A 21,281-nucleotide genomic window follows, 5' to 3' on the forward strand; every position below is an offset into this window, starting at 1 on the left:
GACAGACTGCAGCTCCCTGCCCCACGAAAAGTCGAGAAAGGAACTCAAAAGTGGAGTGGCATTGAAATGCCAGCTGGGAGAACATGCTTGTAGAAAGTGACGTTGGAGGTATCTTCAGCCACATGGGAAGCAGTTGAGCAGTGTGAGTTTGCACACAGCAAGTGTGCACAGGTTCTTTCTACTGTGTTCGAATCCCAGGAACTGAGCTAGGAGAAACTTTCAATCAAGGACATCCAGGCCTGTTAGGGAAATGTGAGACGTGGCGTTCCACGCCTGGGAGCTCTGACACGTGTTCTCTTAACTGCCAGGTACCATGGATTAAGTGACACTGAGCTCAGCAGCTTGGAAAGGGTGCAGCGCCTGCTGGCTCTGACTGAAGCCGTTTGCTCCGTAGGTGCGAGGAGATGGAAAGGAGGTGGCAGATAAGGAGGATGTGGTGAGAGAGTCAGGCAGCATGTTGACATGAGGCAGACTGGCAAGACGGGTGGGGGGTGGGGGGTGAATAGTGTGGTCCTTAACGTGGATGCCAGCGAGGGAAATCAAAGGCACCAAAGAGAACGGTCAACTTTGCCGTGTGTGTGTGTGTGTGTGTGTGTGTGTGTGTGTGTGTGTGTGTGTGTGTGTGTGTGTGTGTGTGTGTGTGTGTGTGTGTGTGTGTGTGTGTGTGTCTTTTTCACCCAGCATGCTACATCTTTCCTGGTGAAATGGTTCTTAAGCTCTAAGGATTCCCTTTTGGTAATGTTTAGGTGTTTCTTATTCTGCTTTAGGCATTTGTTTAAATTAACTTGTAATTGTCCATGTAGTAGAGAACAGAAATCACAAATAGTTGAAACATGCGTAAAAATAAATGGTATCTGATGGAATACAAACTTAGTGTCATTTATCATGACTGCTATTAAATAACAGATTGGATGACTCTTCCTCTTTCTTGTCCGTCGTGCTCCTGATGCTCCCGGCTACTTCCCTGGTCACTAACCGTGTCATGCTCTGTTTGAAGCCTCCTGGCCTTCTGCTGCTGAGTGGATCGAGTCAGCCTGGTAGCTAAGCCCCATCAGTCTGAAGGGTTTTATTTAGCTTTGTTCTTGGCACGTTTCTCAGAATATAATAGTTGGACCTGCTTGTAGATACATAGACCTACATGCTTATTTAAAGTCTTCAAAATGGTGGCGGGGTGGATAAATGCCTTATTGGAACCATAAAGGAGGAGAAATGGAAACAGAAACAGAAGTAAACTTGTCAGTACCAACACAGTGAGCACCGAGTCTGCTTATCTCAGGCCTGTGACTAAGGAGCTGTGCTGAGGTGTGAAGTGTAAACCATTCACATCTGAAATAGAACAAGTGAAAAATGAAGGTGTTCTTGCTTCCCTTTGGCCCGCTGGCCCGCTTACTCCTTCCAGACTGTGCCCTCTGTAGTGCGTTTGTAAACTGAGCTGAAGGCGAACCACAATCAAATTTAACTTTGAAGGCCCGTCAGCAGAACAACAGAACGATGTGACTCAGAATTTCTAAGCCAGCTAGTATTTCCTTCGGCACTGACACAGACCTCTCGTCCGTCAGCTCAGTACCAGATGCGGTAGTTGGGTCTCATTAGGCCCCACCCGGGGAAATGCCCACGCCACGAGCCATCCCTGCACGCTGGCGCTTGCTCAGCAGAATAACCACAGGACCGAGTGGGCCCACTGTCCCTCCTTGCACCCCACTCTTCCAGGTAGATTATTGCCTCACTTGCTTGGTGACTTCTTCACATCCCTGCATCTGCACATCAGAACACGATGCTGTGATAACGTAATATTTCCCTGCAGCCAGTTTTCATCCTGGTTTTATAGCCCACTGATCTAGTCCTTCTTGATGCAGAAGGGAAGAAGGAAAGAAGGAAATAATCCCATTCTGTCCAATTGTGAGAAACATCATGAAGGAGAATGTGCTCTAGAGTTTACTGAGGAGAGGGCCTCTTTGAAAGCCATCATTAAGCTGAGCAGTGAAAGAAGGAAGTGTGGGTACTGGTTGGGAGGTGGGGGGTGGGAGCAGTGTAAGGATGAAGACTAGCAGGACGCAGAACATGGCCGCCGCCAAAAGGCATCAAGCGCAGGGGCTGCTGGGAGCGTCGGAATGTGTGCAGGTTTCTGCAGGCTCTTACATGCCAGGTGAAGAAGCTGTTCTCTGAGGAGCAGTTGGAGCGGGCTCTGTTACAGATTCTGCTTGTGATTTGAGGGTGAGCTGTAGTCAGGCCCTGTAGGAGTTCAGCAAGAGTTACGGTGCCTCTGGCTTGGGTTGTGATGGTTGGGCGGGCTGAAGTGGATGGATTTGGGGCATCAGTGCTGAGTTGCTCAGGGGTACCGTGAGGAGGAAGAAGGCAGAGTTGAGGATGACTCCCCAGTTTCTGGCACTTGTGTCCATACCATCCTGGATGTCAGTCCCTGAACCAGAACAGGGATGTCTGCCCTGCAGGCTGGTCCTGGGTTCTGTTTGAGACGCTTTCCCTCTTGCCCGAGCCACCCCGGGGAGGTTATTTTGAGTAGGCCATTGCAGGGTGTCCTGGTGGGAGACCTGGATGAGAGATGGGGATCCGTGCAGCAGCTGTACGCAGGCGTTAATTAAAGCTGTAGGTGTGGATGAGATCACGGAGGGAGCGCTGATAGAAGCAGGGGAGGCCCTGTACCCTGTCTTGAGGGATTCCCAAGTTTTAAATGGTCTAGCCAGGGAGGATGAGCTGCAAAGAGGAGACAGGAAGAAACACCCAGGGAAATGGGAGTGCAAAAATGAGGGTGGTGATGAGTGACAGGAACCAGGGAGGAACACTTTTAAAAGCAGGCGTGATCAGCTGCCTCCCTGCTGCCAAGAGCTTACATGTAACAAAGACTCAAATTTTCGTTTACTGGCAGACAGGTGATTAGTGCGAAGCTGGAAATGACTAGATGCGGTGGCCAGTGGTGAGAGAGAGGAGGAGAACACGGTGGCCTGGGGAACCTCGTGGCCTCGAGGTACTGTTCAAAGGAATCTCCATCATACTTAAAAACTGAGAGGAAAAGCCAAGTGAACGGGAGTTGACGATATGAAAAATATATGACATAGAGACAGTTCCTGAGAAGGCAGGAAATGAGAGGGATCCAAGAGAGGGTGAGGCTTAATCTAGGTAGCTGAGTTCGACAGTTAGCAGGTGGAGGGTTCCGTTGATTCTTCACCATCTGCAGCAGAGGTGATGGTGTCATTTTGTCAGCAGAAGGGGCTTTCTGTATTCTTGAGTTACCAGTCAACTCCTGTCCCACACACCGCTTTCTCACCCTGGCTATTTTTTATGACTAAAAAATAGCCTTTTGAGATATTACTCACATACCATATGATTACTAATTTAGCCTGTTGAGCTGGTGCATACACATGTTGAGTGTGGTTTAGTTAACACAAATTGCAGTGCCAGCATCACTGTGCTCGAGTATATGATTTGATATTTACTGTATTTGTAGATATGTGCAACCAACCTGAGATATTAGAAGTATTCATCACCTCAAAAAAGAAACCCAGGGGCTGGGGAGATAGACTAGGACTGAAGGGCCTGTAGTACAGGCCTTAGTTCAACTCTTGGCTCCACATGCCCCCACCAGCACCCTGGGTTTGCCCCTGTAGTCACTCACCAGGAGTGATACCTAAGCATTGCTTGGGAGACCCAATTCCTTTTTCAGTGTCCTTTAACGCTCCCCTCTTTGACCCCCAAACCCGAAAGTGCCCTGGATCTTGTACAGGGCCTCGTGCGTGCTGGGCATGCTCTCTACCACGGAGCTACATTTCAGGCTCTTTTTTTAATTCCTTAACAGAGCATAGAGTCTGAATTCAGACTTAAAATGGCATCATTCCATAAGCATCTGACGAGTCACTGTGAATCTACAAACTGTGATCCAGGCAGAAGAGGAAAAGGAGGGAGGAGGGTGAGGCTTACTCTGTGGGTCACTGTATCAGAGGTTACAGACCAGTAGGCAGTTCCCTTCTGTCAGAGGTCATCCAGGGGAGAGATCATTAACGTGGCACGGAGAGAGCAGTACGTGGCTTAAGTCGGAAAAGAAATTGACTGCGGAGAGTGATTTTATCTTTTGCCGAGGGGGGGGTGGAATACATTCTGGTATACTTTAAATTTGCCTAGTATATTTGAAGCAGTTTGATTGGGTTAATGAACTGTTTGCTATGAGAAAGAAAAGGCATTAACCAACAATAGAAGGTCAGAGAGAAGCACAGCATGTAAGGTGCTCGCCTTGTACGCAGCCGCAGCCGACTTGGGTTCCATCCCCCCACGTCCTGCCAGGAGTCTGAGAGCCAGAGGTGAATCCTGCAGATCACTGGATATGGCCCAACACCCCACCAAAAAACACCCCTCACAAAGAGTAGAGTAGTAAGAGCAGAAAGTAAAAGGTAAAAGATTCTGCTTACTACTGATAGTCAGTGTTCATATAATGAGATTATTAGGAAGATAATTCATAAGCTTTTAGAAAAGAAAGTAGAAAATAGCATAGGTTTGGCTAAAAGATTCATTTTCTAGTAATCAAGAACTCTGGAAGAATTAGTATCTTCCCATTTTGTTGAAGTATTGAACGATTTTTGAATACACTTTGGAAATTGGCATATATGTAAATGACTGGAACACTCATGCCCAAAGTAGGTCATTACTGAAAAGAACATGGTGACTCAAAGGCTCCACTCCGTCACTCCCTTTCTATATGAATGTGGGAGTCATACCTATTAGATTTTCATAGGATGCAAATATGAGAACAATAACTAGCATACCTTGAATGTCCTTAAGAATGCAGAAGTGGGTCGAAGATAGGCCATTTAAGTGACAGAGCACATGCCTTGCTTGGGGGCGGGGGGCCCCCCCCCCCCGGCTGTGTTCAGTCTCCCTCACTGCCTGGCCACCTGAGCACTGTGGAGTGTGGCCCTGTTAGCCCCTACTTTAAAAATGAAATAAAGGAGTATCCAGGAATACTGCCATAGTCTTAAATGATGGACAACCAGAAGTGTATGGGTTTTCATTCCGGCATCGTTCAAGGATCTGGCTTTCATGAACAGTGACTGCAGGTATGGATTATGTGTACTGACAGAATTTCTTAAATGTATCCTGGGCTGTAATTAACACTTGCAGTAGTGAAATGGAGATCCAGTGTGTTTTGTATCATTCTATCGTAGGGATCTACCTACCTTAAAAGGATAGTTATGGTGAGAGATTTGTTGGAAGACCAGGGAATGAATAGGGGGCAGCTGCATTCGGAGAAACCCATTTATAGGGAAGAGAAGTTAGAATCCTGCCAGTTTGCTGTGCCAACCATTTCTGCAGATTAGTGATGCAATGTTTGTCTCAAAATAATTTTTAGCAGCCATCTGATTCTGAAATGTGTTTTGAATTATACTGAATCTATACTGAATTATAGATGTTGGAAATTTTTAAGTGAGGCAATGTAATTTTTGTAAGAAAATTAAAGGTCATGGAAGCGTGCGGATGGCTTAGCTGCTGCTGCTGTGTGAGTCTCTGGTGCATGTCTGAAGTGTGTATAGCAAGCTCTAGAAACGAAGCTTTATAGTTTTCACTCATCTCTAATTGTCTACTTGAGTCTCATTTGACTCATTAACTATAAGCTAGGGGGTTTTTAAATTTTGCTTTTCGTGATTGCTTTAAGGCCTGCAGTATATACCTTTATCTTACTGCAGTGTATCCTCAGGGAATGTTATAAAGTTTCACGTACAAGAACCTTTGAGCACTGCTTTATCACGTCTTGTTCCCAAAGTTCAGGGACGGCCCACCGTATTATAGTTGCCATGTACTTTTGTCATATGTATGCCAAAACACCAGGATTCATATCTTGCTTTAAGCAGCCTATAATTTTTGAAGACCTTTGGATGGGAGGACTTTCTGGTAGTGCTCTGGGAGCCTTGGGTGCTCGGAGCAAGGTGGCGGGGGCAGAGGGGTGACTTCCAGCAGTTCTCGGGCAGGTCAGTGCTAGGGCCTGAGGATGTAGTGTTGTTCCCACAGGACCACCTGGCGCCAGGGGGGAGCACGTGTTAGAGACCGGCAGGTGGGAGAATCTTGTATCTGCCCACTGGTGCCCTGTGGTTTCTGTTCTTCTGTGAATGTAGAGATTTCCAGCTGAAATCATTTTCTGGAGTGACAAGATCTAACAGCTCTTCTGTGTCTCAGAAACTCTTTGCCTTACCTTCCGTTTTTAAGCATTTTAGTCCCGTGTCGAACTCTCAGTGGTCGTTTCCCCAGGCCGAGAACACTGCCCCTGCTGTCTCCAAGCTGCAGATAGTCAGGAACTATTGATTCTCTGTAAATTTCCTCCCTCTGCCTTTAAGATTTTTCTCTTCATTGAACTTAAGTAACTTGATTTTTCTATCCCTCAATGTACTTTTCTTCCCATTACTGTGTTTAAGATTATAGTTTTTTCAAATTTGCATGAAATGTTGCCTATTTTTTAACCTCTATGTCTTCTTCCCCAGCCCCCGCTCTTCTTTCTCGGGGGACTGCGCTCACACGTACCAGATTGCTACAGTCCCCGTGAGCCACTGCTGTCTCTCATCACCCCTGGCCCCACCGTAGCCTCCAGTGTTTCATTTTGGAGATATTCATATTGCCCTATCTATATGCTTATAAATCTTTACTTCAGTGTCTAGTTCAGTGTGATTTTTATCTGAAATAACATAGCTTTTATTTCTAATGTTTGATTTGGGCTTTATGAAAGTGCTTTTCTGACCCCTTAAGTATGCTTCTTTTTTCTAGAAGACTCTGGCTATAGTTATAGTTTCTTAATGTCTTTGTTTGTTATTTTATCGTCTTTGTCATGTTGAGAGCTATTTCTGTTGATTACGTTTTTTCTCATTGTTGGTATCTTTTTCCCATTTTGAACTCTTGCAGGCTTTTAAGTTTTGTTTGGTAGAACCAGAGCAGATTTTTTTCCAGGGCTCATTTTATCTATTGACTAAGGCAGACCCTTTTGAGTGCTCTGCTTAGCGCATGTCTGGTAAGAGGTTTTCCCTTTGGGTTCTCAGGAACTCTCTGCAGCCTGCGCTGAGCCCCGGGGTCCTATTCCCAGCCTGGCTGTCTCCACTCCAGACGTGTGTTGAGAAGCTCTCCACTGTCCTCCGGCATTCTGCCCCCGACTCACAGAGACCACCTGTCCTGCCTGGGGTGGAACACAGCAAACCAGGGCTTCTGTGAGGTGCTTGTCGTTGGCTTTCCTCTCGGGGCTCTGTGCCCTTGCTGCCTGGAGTTCAGTGTTGAGGAGAGGTTGTTCCGTGTCTTCTCCGTATTTTAGTTCTTCTTAAGGGGGAGGGTAAATCTCTCCCTCCTGTTCTTCCATCTTGGTCAGCAGTGGAAGGTTCTACTGACTGCGAACATTTTAGCTTTGCTTTCAAAGCCTCTATTTTCTGCTGTCGTTCTCTGGCAGACCCTGTGTACCCTCTGCCTCAGCCCTGGCCATTCCTTCCCCTCCATCTCCCTTTCCCCCAGTGCTCACCAGTTTCCCTCTCCTCCGTGCAGTCCCCTTTCCATTCCCCAGGGGAGGAGCTCGGCTTTGCGAAGCCACATGCCTGCTTTCAGGGTCCGGCTGGCGGGATCTCTCCCTGGGAGGCGTCTCTGTTGCTCCCCGTGTAGGCCCACCCAGTAGCCCATGACAGGATGAGCTTGGCCACTTCTGCATCCAGTGTGTGGGTCCACGGGTGTCTGCTACATGGAGAAGGCATTTACACAGGAGCTCCTGATTCTCTCTGTCCCGTGAAATGAATTGTTTCTTTCTTCTCTCCCTCAAATCAGGCTACAGAAGAAGTCTCCAAAAATTTGGTTGCCATGAAAGAAATTCTGTACGGCACGAATGAGAAAGAGCCGCAGACGGAAGCGGTGGCGCAGCTGGCACAAGAGCTCTACAACAGCGGACTCCTCGGCACGCTCGTGGCCGACTTACAGCTCATTGACTTTGAGGTAAGGTCCAGCGCCAGACCTAGAGCCCCCAGTGGCCCTCATGTCCTGGCTGCAGGACACCAGGGAGGGTGCTGCTGAGCTGCCTGCCTGAGGGCCCTGTCTCCCAGTGACCTGGCTTTTAAATTTTGACTTAACGAGCAGCACTGTTCATTATGCCCTTCGGTCACTTAGGCTGCTTTAATAATAAACAGTTGCATTTTTGCATAATTCGCTGGTCTTTGAATGTTAGAATTGAAGGAGGTACATATTTTAGAGACCAGTTAGATTCAGGGTTAAACGGGTTAGGGCTTTTTCGGTGTGTGTATGTATGTGTTGAGTGTATTTGCTAAGCACCATTTTATTATTGTTGTTACTGTTGTTATTCTAAATAGAAAGGTACATTGAAAAGTAGGAGGGAAAGAAAAAGAAACTCCCCAGCCAGGAAGGAACTTAGTATAGGACTAAGTTCCACTTTCATATTTTTTTAATTGGAACATTTAAATAGGCAAATTTTATACACAATTTTGAATTTCTCACGTCACTTGAAAAATTGTACTCAGGCTACCCTGGGCTGCTCCTGCATGGGCCCTTGGCCGGAGCAGAGTGCAGCAGCCCAGGAGGCTGCCGGCCAGCATGGCTGCTTCCCCATCCGGGCTTGATTTCCCCATCTGCCTTTTCCCCGTACCCTGGCCTGCCCTGACCTGCCCTGCCCGGGCCCGTCGTGCCTTGGGCGGCATCAGAGGTTGTTGCTGAGTTTTACTCCATCAGCCGGTGCCCTGTTCAAGGTGCAGTACTTGAAATGGGGAGAATAACACGTCTGTGGGCGTGAAGGGCTTCGGCACTGTCACGAGCAGTCTTGTCTTTATTCCAGCCCCGGGTTCCTTAGAGATTGGATGTGCTTGACAACAAGCCATAAAAACAAAAAATGGCAGCTGTATCACCAGGTTTGAATAGAGGATGGAAGGGCGTGGTGGACTTCAGTACGAGACTGTTGCTCTCTTCCTGTTCTGGGAAGAAACTAGACCCATGATATTTTTATTTATGTAGGTGGTTTCACCTATTTTTAGTAGCCTGTCAAATTCCAGTAACAATTTTTGGTTTTCCTGCAAAATTGGGAATGCCCCAGAGCATCCAGTCTCCTCTCTTTTGTCTTCTCCTGTATCCGCTGCCTTTTCCTTTGCCCATTCTACTTCTGAACCTGGATGCTGAATTTCATACTCCTCTGGCACATCTGAGAGCTCCCTGTCAAGACGGGTGGGTCTGGAGACAGGGTGGAGGTGGCCCAAGAGGTGGCCTGGCACTGGGGAGCTCGTAACACTCTCGGGACTACAGGCTCAGAAGCCCCATCACAAGCCATAGGGCCCAGTTCTTTGTTCATTCCCTGTACAGCTCCCCAATTCAAAGGTTTTGGCTAGCAGTAGTGTCCTCCCGTTTGGTAAGAAGTAAGTTCTCTCTCTCTCTGGACTATATCAGGTGATCAGTGCGTGCCCTCATGCTAATCGCGATGAAGTCTTGCCCAAGTAGACCTCGTTTCAGTGGGAGATGGATTTACTGTGTCGGCAGCTCGGGCTCTTAAGAATTCTTCTATTTGGCTACCCTCGCAGAGCCCAGTTTCTTCTCCTTCCACCCCTCTGTACTGTTTACAGCAGGAACTTCCTGTTTGAATCTGCTTATTCCTCTGGATCGGAATCCAGCCCCTGAGTCAGCCTGAGAGAAGGGGTTGAAATGCTATGTAGTGAGAGTTCACTTTGTTCGACACATCATTTATGTTAAAAAGAGTATAACACTATGATGGAGAATCTGGACTTATAAGTGAAATAAAGTAAGAAAACTTGACATCTGTAAACTTCGTAAACTCATATAGCCATAATTATAAATTTGCACTACCTTGCTTTATTCGGGAGGGTAGGTGGTCATTATGATGCTTAGTCAGGTAAAATTTTTTTAATGATTGTATTCCTAATAGGGCAAAAAAGACGTGGCTCAAATTTTCAACAATATTCTCAGAAGACAAATTGGTACAAGAACTCCTACTGTTGAATACATCTGCACCCAACAGAATATTTTGTTCATGTTATTGAAAGGGTATGTACAATGTAATAACGCTTATATTCTCAGTTGAAAAATAAAAAGGAACAATGGTCTTGGGTGCAAACAGGATGGTGAGTGTGGGGAAGTATGTTTTGTCTGCTCATTTTCCCATAGAACACAGTTCCCTCCTTCAAATCCAGCCCGTGGGCTCACTTGGGTTGGACAGTGCTCCTGGCAGTGGAAGGGTAGGTAAATAGTGAGCCACTAATCTCTTCCATCGTGCATGGTTCAAGACAGAAGTCATTCCTTGGGGTCTTCCTTCTGTTCTGTCAGATGAAAATTTTATCTGATTGAAGTGTCTGTTCACTGGCCCTTTGGGGCTGGGGGAGGGGCGCGTCTTTACACTTCCCTAGATGGGCGGCCGTTTACTCTGCTGGGCAGATGGTGCTTGGACACTGCAGCTGGGCTCTGTCCAGTCACCCAGTCCCGTGCTTCTGTGGCAGAGCCCTTCACTGTTCTGTGTGCATGTGCTCACGAACCCTCAGATCTGCCACTCACAGTGGATCTTCCTGCAGTTACTATTGGAATAAGCAGGCACCTGTTCTACTTACGTAAAACAAACCCCAAAAACCTCAAAACTAAGATGTCTTCAAATTTTTGAAGAAAAAAACTTTTCCTTCCTGTCCCACCCTGATTGGCAAGGTCACACACACCTCATGGTGTCACACTGCAGTCCGGTGCCAGCTCTGGCTGTGGTGGTGCATCTGTTTGTCCCAGCACTGGTGGTGTTCTCCGTTGGCGGCAAGCGTTTTATTGGCCTGACTCTGGCTGTGGATCAGCGTGCCCTCCTCCTCCTCTGATTCATAGCTCTGCGGTTTAACACTTCCCTCAAGTTCAGGCTTGTTTGGACAAAGCCTGAGTCAGTGCGTGTGTTGGATGCCAGTGCGCTATTTCCTTCTTTCTATTTCTATCCATCGCGTTGCTTCTTCGGATACTGCCATACAGAGCACTGGCATCTGTTACCCTGCTGTGTCGGCTCAGAGTCGCATGTGTGCACATGTAGTGAGTGTCTGACATTGGGGTGTCCTCAGAGCATCTTCAGGTGCCTTTGTCTGCATTTCCTTTTCCAAAGAGATGAATAGCTACTATAACCAAGAACTTAAAGTTAACTTCCCTACATTTACATTGTAGAATCAATGGGGCATTGTTAAGTGTCATGTAAAGTAAGACTTTGAGGTTCAATTTAATGAAAAAGTTAAAATCAGGCATCTGATCTGACCCAGAGCAAACTGGCTAGGGTGAAGAAGAGCCAGGACAGGGAGCTGTGAGGTGTCCACCGGAGTGTACAGAGCAGTGAGCTTCTTTGAGGACTGACTCCTGTCACTCTGATTCCATCTCTTCCCGTCTCCTCTCACCTGTCAGATGTAACTCTGCTTCACTGGCACTCCTTGTCTATGTACACAGAGATTTTCCTCTTCACTCTGGGTGATGGGTTTCCTGGTGTGTTCCAGAGCCCGGGGGTCACTCGTTTTCAGCCAGCAGAGCTGGAGGATGCGGTGCAGAGCGGCAGGGGTGCTCTCAGGGAGCCGGGTGCGCTGGGGAGCAAACTAGGCTCCCTTGTATGCAGAGCCTATGCTCCGGCCCTGCCCGTATTTTCTTTTGAAAACATAATCACTCTATCCTTTATAAACCTGGCATTGCTAGTGCCCAGCAATACTCAGGGTTCCTTTTAAAATGCCTTTTTTTTTTTTTTTACTTAGTTTAAATCAGGTTCTAAACAAGTTTCACAAACTGAATTTGGTGGATAAAACTCTATTTTGTGTTTTAAATTTGGCAGCAGTTCCTGCCCTTCTCCACCGCACACCCAGTACCTTTTATTGATTGAAACTGCTGGGTCATTATGTAGAAGAATCACATTGGATGTGCATCCCCGTGGCTTTATGTAATGTGTTCTGTTCCTGGTTCCTGGAGATTGCCGATTAGGTCTAGAGCTTTGATCAGAGTCAGCTGCGGGGAGCAGGGGCTCTTCGTGGATGGCACTGTGCGCGCCTTTGGTTAGACTAGTCATCGGGTCCAGGTGTGGCCAGGCTACTCTCCAGTGTCACCTAGCAGCATCATTGCTTCAGTTCGGAATGGTAAATTCCTAATTCTGCAATTCCTTCTCCATATAGTAACTGTCTTCGTTTTTCAGTGAATGGCTTTCCCCACAGTACAGTATGTATAGAAAATTTCCTGTGTTTGTGGGGACAGTTGCTTCTTCTTGTGTTATTTCTTTAATATAATCCGTTTCAGTTGGTGTCCTAGCTACTAGCTACTTTAGATGAGCAATGAGTCTGTCGTTTTTCAGCAATGTCGAGAATCTTATTTGGGATTTTAGAAATATGTTCGATGTGTCTCAGTCAGCATCTTCCCCACCCCTGCCATTTGAAACAAGCTGCTCCTTATTGATCCTATACAAGTTCCTTCCACAGATCTGAAAAAAATAGCTCCTACAAGGAGTGAACTGTCTTCTAAGATTTTGTTTCCATACAATGTGATATCTGCTTTGGCTGTATTCCTTTGACCATGAGACATTTGGTGGAGCTTTGCAGCTGCTGGTGGTATGGCTGGTGTTAGACGTCAGGAGGCAGTGTTTGCTTGAGGGGCAGCCTTGGCGTGGATGGACTCCCCACGCTAGAGCGAGGAGGGTATGCAGGTAACTGTGTGCTTTGTCCTCAGCAGCTCAGTGTGGTTCAGTCATTTAAGGCAGACTTGACAGACCACCACCAAAACCTGCCCAACTTGCTGTACTGAACCATCTCACCCTTGTCTTTCTGCTCTTCTGCTTATTAAAGATAGCAAAGAATTGCCACATGATCACCCTTTTAGGAGCACACGTTGTAATCCCCTACGAGCCAGACAACATTCTAGGTGCCATGAAGGGGCTGGAGCAATAGCACAGTGGGTAGGGCATTTGCCTTGCACATGGCTGACCTGGATGCAATTCCCAGCATCCTATATGGTCCCCCAAGCACTGCCAGGAGTAATTCCTCAGTGCAGAGCCAGGAGTAACCCCTGGGCATCACCGGGTGTGACCCAAAAAGCTTTAAAAAAAAAAAAAAGAAAAGAAAATCAGTGTCAACAAAGTGCCATGAAGGAATGCCGTTTTGATCTCATTGGGGATCTCTGCTGAACTTAAGTACAAAGGAAAGGACTCCCCTGCTAACAGCAGCCGGCACTCAGCTTTGGGGGACCAGATGAGGCTTAGTAACTGAATACGGCAAGGTTTGGTGAAAGAGACAGGACTTAGGGGTGGCTTTCCAGGTGATTTAGAACTGCGTGCACCAAGAAAGGGGAAGGGTTGGGTTCCGGGGTAGGAATGAGCCCTGACTGGCAGCAGTAAGGACTAAGGTGGTAGTCGGAGGGTTTGGTGGCAAATTGGGAGATGACATTGTTTCAGAAGTTCAGATTTTTGAGTAAAAACCAAACATCTAGCTCCAAAGTTTGTCAGTTTGATGAGTGGCGTTGAGTCGTTTTGAACGCCTGAAGCTGGAAATGCTCAGTGGACGTGGTGTTGGTGAGGTCTGTTGCAGTGGGCCATGATCAGAAGCTGCTTATCAGATGGTCCCCATGGTGTGCGCCTGTGTGGCAGGGGGAGTAGAGAAATGCAGCTGGCCTGTAACTACTTCCCAAAGAGTGTGGAAGAGACTGGGGCCACCACCGATGGAACAACTAGCATGTGACACAAGTACTAGACACGTACTGTGTAACAGCAGCTACTGACGAGATTGCAGCTGAACTGGAAAGCGTTTAAATCAGATAACATTTCAAGCCCAGCCTTCCGTCGGCCATGTCTCAAGCACTCGCTAGCCACATTGAGAAGCTGCATAGAGAATCCCACCTCCTAGAACATTCCCATTAACCCAGGAAGCTGCCAGACCTGTGTGAGACCCAGGTGTCTGAGACAGCAGTGATGCCAGATTACAGAAGGAGGAAGCCTGGGGAGAGGCATTTTGTGGCGGGGGTGGGGTTTGATTTTAGAACATAGTTTCCGGTAGGGCCGTCCCTGAGTGTTGAGAGGCACACAGCCTCACAGGGAATCCTCGATGTGGAGGCAAGAGGAGACTCTGGAGAGTCAGTGGTCAGGGTGGGGCCATGCACCCCAGTCAGGGACAGAGACAGAGCCTGGATGGTGGGTTCTTGCCCAACTTTACGACATAAGATGCCGCGATGGGCACTGTCAGGACTCCAAGCCGAGTCTGTGCTGAGAGAGGATGGTTTTTTCCCGGGGAGTCTTGGTCACTCGTTGGGAAGCAGACTCTGCCTGCCGGCGGGACACAAGGCCACTTGCCGCTTGAGTGGCAGTGGAAGAGGAGAGCAGGGCCAGAAAGCCAGGGTTTCTCTGCGATGGAAGGGGGGGCCTGGGAGCCTGCACCCCCGCCAGCCTCTTGAGGGCTCTGAGACCCTGCAGACCAGGCTTTCCAAACAAGAGATACTATGAATGTAGGAAACTTTGTAGTTGTTTTTGATTGGGGTGTGTGTGTGTGTGTGTGTGTGTGTGTGTGTGTGTGTGTGTTTGATTCACAGTGTGGAGGAGGGGTCTGTGTGTGTGTGTGTGTGTGTGTGTGTGTGTGTGTGTGTGTGTGTGTGTGTGTGTGTGTGTGTGTGTTTGATTCACAGTGTGGAGGAGGGGTCGTCCCAGAGGGTTGTGAGTGAATCAGAAACAGGGCAGAGATATTATGAATATAGGAAACTTGTAGTTGTTTTTGATTAAGGTGGGTGTGGGTGTGTATCCCTGTCCCAAAAGGGGTGTGTGTTGTGGAGGAGGGGTCGTCCCAGAGGGTTGTGAGTGAATCAGAAACAGGACAGAGATATTATGAATATAGGAAACTTGTAGTTGTTTTTGATTGAGGTGGGTGTGGGTGTGTATCCCTGTCCCAAAAGGGGTGTGTGTTCCTGTGTCTGTCCCAGAGCTTTGTGAGTGCCCTGTGTAAAATGTAGCTCTGGTTTAGAGACTTGTCCCTGAGTGCTTCACTTTCCCCTGAATGGATTTGCTTTCAGGCAGTCATTCTTGAGGCTGTTACTTCTCTACGGGCTTAAGCAATCATGACCAACTGATTTGTCTTGAGTCCTCCAGGGTAAATTCTCCTAACCCCCTAGTTTACTCTGAGAGAAAAGCCTTTTGTAACTTCCTCTGGTTAATTACGTAGGGCCATTGGAAGCTTCCTGTTCCAGAATTTTGCACTTTTCAGCCTTGGAGTTTTTAAAGACCAATTAATGTTTGTTTTTTTCTTTCTGCAGGTATGAATCTCCAGAAATAGCTCTAAATTGTGGAATAATGTTAAGAGAATGCATCAGACATGAACCACTTGCAAAAATCATTTTGTGGTCAGAACAGTTTTATGATTTCTTCAGATATGTTGAAATGTCAACTTTTGACATAGCATCAGATGCATTTGCAACATTCAAGGTAACATACAAAACTAGACTTCTAACTATGCTTGTGAGTCTGGTTACGTGTTCTTTTCCTGTCTTCCTGGATAGTCTCTGCTCATCAGGTCAATACACGGCTGCCCTCTAGTGGGAAGAGGAGGTACTGTTATGTGGATGTGTGACTCGGGTGTTGCAGAGAATCCCATCTTTAAGAGGGTGCAGAAGTTAGATTCTCACATCTCTCAAAAAACAGTCCCACGTGGTCACGACACATTTTCCTGTTAAACGGCCTATCCGGGACAGTCTGTGGACATCCAGCACATCTGCCAACTGGGTCTGTCTCCTTCCTCTGTTGGTTACGTACCAGAGAAGGTCATTGGCTATTTCTACACACAGATTCAGCTTCAGGATATTTTTCTGCACTGCCTACAGGCCTGAGCCATGCTGGGCAAGGGGGCTCCTGCTGCGCCCCGCCTCTCTGAACATACCCACCACATCTCTTTGCACCAAATAGCACGCGCGTTTTTGTTTCGAGTTGTCCAGTTCTGTGCTGTTCAGGATATATAAGTAAAGCCCTAATTCTTACCCATATTTCCACAGTGTGGACACACCTTTGTATATATAATTTCCTTATGGGAAGTGTCTGCCCTCAGGAGCGGATGTTTAGAACTGCTCTTTCGTTATTGAATCACTATGAGATAGACTCTTACAAAGCGGTTCATAATTAGGTTTCATATAGTGTTCCAACCCCCATCCCTCCACCAGTGCACATTTCCCAGCACCGGTGTCCCCAGGTTCCCTCCCACCACCCTCCCACCCCCACCCCCACCCCTCTAGAACTGCTGTTTTAACTCAGAAGCAAGTTTTTTCTCCGTGCCTAGAGCGCCAGCCCTGTCTAGTGAGAAATGGCCACACACTGGTGGGGGCTGCAGTAAACACTTGACATAGGACAGGAGCCCGGAGACTGGCCTTTCCGGAAAGTGTGACATGCCTGTGAGCATTGCCCCGGCATTTATTTCCCTGAAACCGTTAAGGAAATGTCAGAATCTAGGGTTAAGATCTCCAGTACTAATATGGCAGCGTCCGAAGCAGAGGGAAGTGGAGGTGAGCGCGGAGAGGTTAGTGTGACGTGTGGGAAGGAGTCTCGATGACAGGTGCGCCCGCGGAGGGAGGAGAGACCAGAGCCTCAGGGCAGCAGAGGTGTGGGCAAATGTGGCCAGGCCCCCAGCCAAGTAGAGGACATGGGTGACAAGCTTCTGGCACAAATGGCTGTAGACCAGAGGCCAGCACAGCAGCCAGCAGTGCAGGTGGCCTTGCTGAGAATTGCCTCTCAGTCAGGGTTGCTTCTTCTAGTGGATTTGTCCCCAAGCAGGAAACGATAGTCATGGACCCCTCCCCTCCTCTGCACAGGTGAAGTGATGGTCTCAGGCTTCTGAGCAGGAGGGGTAAAGGGGAGGGAGAGGGGAAGGAGGTGTGGAGACTGGATTGGGTTCTGCGTCTGGGCTGTCCCCAGTTACATGGAAGGTTGAGTGACCTAATACAAGAGGCGTCTCAGTGATACCAAGGGACAGACCAAGACAGTGTGTAAGAGAGAGGATGGTTCTGCTGTGTAGACCACAGCTTCCTCCTTCCTGAAAGACATTCGATGGACAGAGGGTCCCCTGCCTTGTGACTGAGGACTGAGCTCTCAGCTGACTGGGTTCCCTTTGCAGAGAATGGTCTTGTCATAGGAAAGGGCACGAGAGTGACGGGGGCCAGCTCTCCTTGAATAGGAGAAAGTGCATCTTCAACAAAAGCTTTCCAGCAGGCTCAGCGGGCCTGGCTCGAAAGCCCCAGCAGAGGCAGAGTCCCGAAGAGGGGTGGAAACCCCATGCTCAGTGTGTCCAGTGGGCCCTGAGATTGTAAGCCAGGTGGCCAGATATTGGCTTGTGATTTTCATGTGTTTGTTTCTTTCTTTTGAGGGGAGGGCCATCAGAAGACCAACAGATATATTTCCAGTTTTCCAGAGTAAAAGAAGGTAGCTTCCCCGGAGAGGCTAGTGAAGCTTGGAGCTTGATGGTATGCCTGTATTAGTTTCTAGAAAGTACTTCTAAAGAGAGGATTTCTGAGCATTTTGGGAAGGAAATTGTGGACCCACAGCCAGCATGGATTCTCTAAGAGTAAGTTCCCTGGAGGTCAGGGGGCAGGAGCGGGCCGCCTGGGTGCAGTCCCGACTCCCACCGACCTACTCTCATTCTTTCTGCTAAAACGTAGGCAAATAGGGGCCAAGGCAATAGCACAGCAGCTAGGGCGCTTGCCTTGCATGCGACAGATTCAGGCTCCATTCCTGGTACCACGTATGGTGCCCCGACAACTACCAGGAGTGATCCTGAGTGCAAAGTAAAAGAAGGTCGCTTCCCCAGAGAGGCCAGTGAGACTTGGAGCTTACTACCAGGAGTAAGCCCCGACCACAGCCCTGTTTCCCAAAAACAAACAAAGCAGGCAAATAATCTTCCTGAACACACCCGTCCCGCGCCCAACAGTGAAGGTCTGAACCATTGGATGCTCATGCAGGTCTGTCTCCGTGGGAGCAGTAGAGGCAGGAGCTCAGGCACCGGTTTCACAGCAGAGGGAATGCCTCACTCTTAGGGCTGGATTGTCGTCACTCAAGAGACAAATTCCTTGCGTCTGTCCTGAGTCTTGTTCCCGCTCAGTCCAGGTGACCATTTTTGTTCATGGCGTAGATGAGTGATGGCATGGTGTCACGTATCGAGAGAATGGCCGTGAGGAGATGGTGGCAGTGTGTGATCCCAGGAGGCCGGAGAAGAGCAGGACTAGTGGAGCAAGGGCTCAGGCCCGCCCTGACGGATGTGTGCTCTGGGGATAAGGGAGGGGTCACCGTCACTCGTGCAGGGGGCTTCATCCTCAGGCAGCTTGGAAGAGTGTGTTGTTCTCTCCTTGGCCAGGAAGGACGCCGAAGCCGCGGAGTGTCCAGTAGGGCTGGACAGTAGATGGGGATGCCAGCGTCAGGCGCTCGGCGGTGTGACTGCAGAGTCCTCTGTGGAGTCACGGCTGGGAAGCGTCCAGAGAGACTCAGCACTTTCCTGCTGCTGTTCCCAGAGCTGCTGTGACCCAAGGGGCTGATAGCCTCCCCCTGCTGTAACAGCAGAGATGGGCCCGTCCCAGGGGCCGCCCTGTGAGAGGCACGTAGACCGCCGGCTTTGAGAAGACAGTGATTGGGGAGGGCGCCTCAGCCTGGTGTGTCCTTGGGGGTGTGGGGGCTGGGGGACTGCAGGAACTGGACCTGTCTGGCCTGGAGAAGAGCAGACTGGGCAGCACTAGCCAGGAAAGCCCAGCTTATATTCAAGGGGGCCCTGGAGATGGTGACTCCCCCATTTCCATTGGCTCTGGTCAGTTCTGAGAAGCCCCTGGGGATACGTTGGCTTCTGTCCAGGGTGCCAGAAGCCTGGCCATGGCCCCGCACTTAGGGGGAAAGTCAGCCAAGGCTCAGGAAATTGGCCCCAGACCTGGCCAGGGCCGCAGACTCTGAAACCACCTTCCCTGCACTGCCGCGTATCCTGCACGACCTGGGAGCTGGCCCTTTGCACACTGTCCCCGGGCCCTGGAGAGGAAGCGCCAGACGGCCTGCCCCTTTCCTCCGCCCCGCTGCTGTAGACCAAGGTGGGCCTGGCTCCCACTTCATTCTGGCAGGGACCCTTCTCGGGGGCCTTCTGAGGCCGTCAGAGTAAGATTCCTCCTTGGCCGAGCTTCAGGTGTTTCTGGCCGCTCAGTCAGGTAGTAACATATAGTGTCCCAGACTGGGAGCCGCTGGAAGCCCCCCTTTTAGTGTAGTCCAGCCAGGACCCCCGGGGGGAGCCACTCTGCTCTGAGTTGACTCAGGGTTTCCGAGCTGCTTCCCAGCTGCTCTGGAGAGTTGGTGACCTGAAGAGCCCTCTCCTTTGGCATGTCATCAGATGACAGCAGGTAGCGGTCAAGCCTAGCCCCCGACCAGTGCCTCTCATTCACTGCCCCCCTTGTGCCTTGAGGAATCCTGGAGAAGAGGTTTCAGAGCCGAGAGTAGTAGCGAGGGACGCACAGGTGGAAGTGCTTTGGGTAGTGGAGGGATGTGAGGACATGGGGGGTGAGCTGTGTGCATGCCACATGGGCAGGACCCTAGAGCATTGCTCAGCACCAGTATGACATGGGCACATGCTTCAGGAAACAGCAGATCATGTAACCTGGGGAAACATCTCAACATAAACAAGAGACCAGCGGCAGAAGGTGGTTTGGAGAGGCGTGATGGACACCAAGTCCTCCAGGGGCCAGCTTCTAGGAATGCCTTTATGGACGTACTCAGAGTTGACTACCTTCCCACCTGAGGACATGAGGCTAGCCCAGTGCGCACAGCCATGTCCCTGAGAGTGTAGCAGCCACATCTTTCTGTCTTGGCACCTAGGCAGTTACCTGGCACACAGTAGGTACTTTCCGAGTGACTGACCATGGACTTGCTTCCAGGGAAAGCCGTGGAGGGTCGGGCTCCCCATATATGAGGTGGACTCTCGGTCGCTCTGGTTTTTGATGCTATGTTTTTGTGGCAGCATTCTGCTTACTTAGAGGCTGACACTTAGGATTTGTTGGGACTTTTACAGAACAATCTACCTTTGGGAATGAGATTTTTGTAGATAATAAGCAGTGTAATTGAACCTGGGAAGAAGAAAATGGAACCTCTGATACTTTTTCTAATAAATGAAATTTTTTGCTCCACCAGGAGTGGTGTTCTATTTGACATTTTATTTACCACATCATCTTTTATTTTACTTCAGTAATTTTCATTTCTCTTTCTTTGAGTTTGTTTCTTTTGGCCTATGTGTTTTTAAAGTTTTCCTTCTAAAGACTGTAGCCCTATGACTAATCATGACCATTAAAGTGACTGTTTTAAATTATCAGTAATCCGCTCACGGCTGCTCTCCACACGCTCGGGCTGAGCTTCACCCATGAGTGAATGTATTCCTGGGCCACGCAGCATCTCATACCTCACACCACTCATAATCCAACAGTAGCACACTGCATTCGATGGGGTTTAAAGTAAAAGGCAACCAATCTTAGAGGGAAATATATTTTTACAGATATATTTCCCATATATATGTATATATGTATGTATATGTATGTGTATATGGGCTGGAGTGATAGCACAGCAGGTAGGGCTTGCACACGGCTGACCCAGGTTCGTTTCCTCCGCCCCTCTCGGAGAGCCCGGCAAGCTACCAAGAGAGTATCTCTCCCACACGGCAGAGCCTGGCACGCTCCCTGTGGCATATTCAATATGCCAAAAACAGAAACAAGTCTCATGATTGAGATATTACTGGTGCCTGCTTGAGCAAATTGATGAGCAACGGGATGACAGTGACAGTGAGATAGATATAGATATAGATACACACACACACACACACACATACAAGCACACAGGCTCAACCTTTAACAACATGTTTGTGATCTTTTATAGAAGGGCTTAGTGGCCCCTGGATGAAATACAACAGTTTTCATACACTCTCCTCTAAGGAAACGTTTTTGGAGCACTTTCAGCGGTTTATTCAGAACAAATAATATAAATTATTTCGGTTTTACTTTGGGTCAGGAGTTGAGGTTCGGGATGGAAGCATCCCGTATATGGTGGAGAAAAGGTGTGATGGTATTGGGATTGGTGTTTGAATATTAAATGTAATCGAATATTGTGAACTACTTTATAAAAATTTAATTTAATTTAAAAAATAAAATAAGTTATCGGTGATCTTATTCTTAAAGAACTAATATTTTCAAATCAGTTGTTACCTAAGAATATTTTAACAACAATTTTTATCAGGTAAAATGGCATAGAATATTTTTCTCTTTTCTAATAGAATTTGAATGCAGAACAGTTGTTTAAA

At 48.4% G+C, this 21,281-nt stretch overlaps 1 protein-coding gene across 1 annotated transcript in view; it reads left to right on the top strand.

The window, feature by feature from the left end:
* The window catches only part of CAB39 (calcium binding protein 39), an 89,576-nt gene that overhangs the window by 58,781 nt on the left and 9,514 nt on the right, over positions 1-21,281 (top strand). Inside the window, exons 3-5 of the mRNA XM_055120403.1 lie at positions 7,792-7,956; positions 9,902-10,020; positions 15,247-15,415. Coding sequence (XP_054976378.1) covers positions 7,792-7,956; positions 9,902-10,020; positions 15,247-15,415 — 453 coding nt within the window. The remainder of the gene's footprint in view (positions 1-7,791; positions 7,957-9,901; positions 10,021-15,246; positions 15,416-21,281) is intronic.

The sequence above is a fragment of the Sorex araneus genome, chromosome X, assembly GCF_027595985.1.
Source record: "Sorex araneus isolate mSorAra2 chromosome X, mSorAra2.pri, whole genome shotgun sequence".
Classification (NCBI taxonomy): domain Eukaryota; kingdom Metazoa; phylum Chordata; class Mammalia; order Eulipotyphla; family Soricidae; genus Sorex; species Sorex araneus.